Here is a 1,641-nt window from a genome sequence, read left to right on the forward strand (position 1 = left end):
TTGCTACCTTTGGGGAATGGATTGACTTGTCATTCAAAGGAGTAAACGGGTATGGCGAAGTGATATCCCTGCTATCGTCTTGAACGTTGCTGGATAACGGAGAAGTCAGCAGTGAAGCGTGGCGGACTCTATTCACGGTTTGACGAGGTGCGTTGGGAGGAGTGTGCTTTGCGTGGGCTATTTGGTCGGCAGGTGTAATGGGCATATCATCATTTCTAGAAGAGAGGGCATCGTCGATCGCAAGTTTCGCCACCGGCGCTCTACCACGCTTGTTGACGAGAGGGAAATCGGAAACGTTAGCGGCGACGACAGGCAATTTGGGATTATCAAAGGCTGGAGTGGGCGGAAGCGGTAAATGGCAGTCTAACGTCGGTTTGTTGGTGGCCTGACGACGACGTGAAAGCGAAGGAGCGTCCAATCCTAGACTACCGGAAGAGAGATCTGACATAGAGGCGGGACAAATGAGATCCTGTTCGGTAGTGCCGGTATCGGACACTGTATTGCAACCATCGCCTTGCGGAGAAATCTCGATGTCGTCTGGGTCCTGAGGGCCGGATAGTGCAGGCGGCGTGTCTAGCAGGCTTTAGTGTACAAGGTGCAGGTAATACAAATGGGGAGATCCTACCTTCATTGAGCTCAATACAAAGGCGATCCAGGTTCTCAATCAGAGTACGGGGGGAGACAGATGTCCTGGTTCCGCGGCGAACGTAGGCCTGCACAGTCTCCGGATGTCGGGACAACATCTCCACGTAAGACTTTGGGAGCAGGTATTGTGCGGACGACCTCCTCAGATTTGGGATTTTCCGTATGTCTGTGAAGGACAAGCAAGCAGAACTCAGCATGTCCCGTCAAAACGTTCCCCATTACGCGCCGTACCTTCCAGGTCCGCCAGAGAAACAAGCCCCGAGTTTAGGCGTGAGGCTTGGCTCTTCACCTTCTTTTCTTTCGCTTTTTTGTATGGCATGCTGCTGCAGGAGGCCGAAGTTGGCTGGTCAACTATCCCTACTTACGTCGGGAAGGTGGTGGTTTGTAGTAGTGTTGCGGAAGCCAAGCGATGCACTAGTGAACAGCGGGCATAAGGCTGCAAGTAAAGGATGTAAGTCCTTATTTCATATATGGACGTCTAATATGTAAGCTACGGTAAGTAAGAATAATTAAGGCCTGTAAGTTACGGGTTGTCGTTGCGGCACTGCCGTCGCGGACCCCATTCGTGAATGCTTCATTGCGGGCAGGTCAAATGACCGCCATACTCCTAACTTCGACCTCTCAGACAAGGCAATGGACAGTCGTAGATACCCTGCGTCCTCGGTCGTATGGTGCTTTGACCTTCAGTACTAGCCTTAATTAAGACTTGCTTTTATTGCTCCGATGTACCTTTTTTTTGGCTGCTGATTGTTCGGAGTAATATCCCAGTAGGAACAGCTATCGCAGCGCCAACAGAATTGACGTGTCATGCTGCTCGTGCACGGTGGGGGAGTCTCATCCAGAGGCCGCATCGCCCATGTTACCCTAACACTCCATTTACAAGCCATAGTACATGGGAGCCCGAGCGCCTTATAGTATGTGATAATCTCATTGGTGTCTTCATATACGATGGTACAGATGCTCGCACCGATATCTGGGTTTACGACTAGAGAGAAG

The 1,641-nt window shown here is 51.1% G+C and overlaps 1 protein-coding gene across 1 annotated transcript; it reads right to left on the reverse strand.

The window, feature by feature from the left end:
• Nucleotides 1-972, reverse strand: PHACADRAFT_266387 (uncharacterized protein; the record flags this gene model as incomplete). The annotated part of the gene is made up of 2 exons (XM_007402998.1): nt 877-972; nt 1-811 (listed from the first exon to the last, which is right to left on the reverse strand). A coding segment is annotated over exon 2 (316 nt), but the record flags the coding sequence as incomplete, so codon positions are not given.
• Nucleotides 973-1,641: the final 669 nt, after the last annotated feature.

The sequence above is a fragment of the Phanerochaete carnosa genome, assembly GCF_000300595.1.
Source record: "Phanerochaete carnosa HHB-10118-sp unplaced genomic scaffold PHACAscaffold_640, whole genome shotgun sequence".
Lineage (NCBI taxonomy): Eukaryota > Fungi > Basidiomycota > Agaricomycetes > Polyporales > Phanerochaetaceae > Phanerochaete > Phanerochaete carnosa.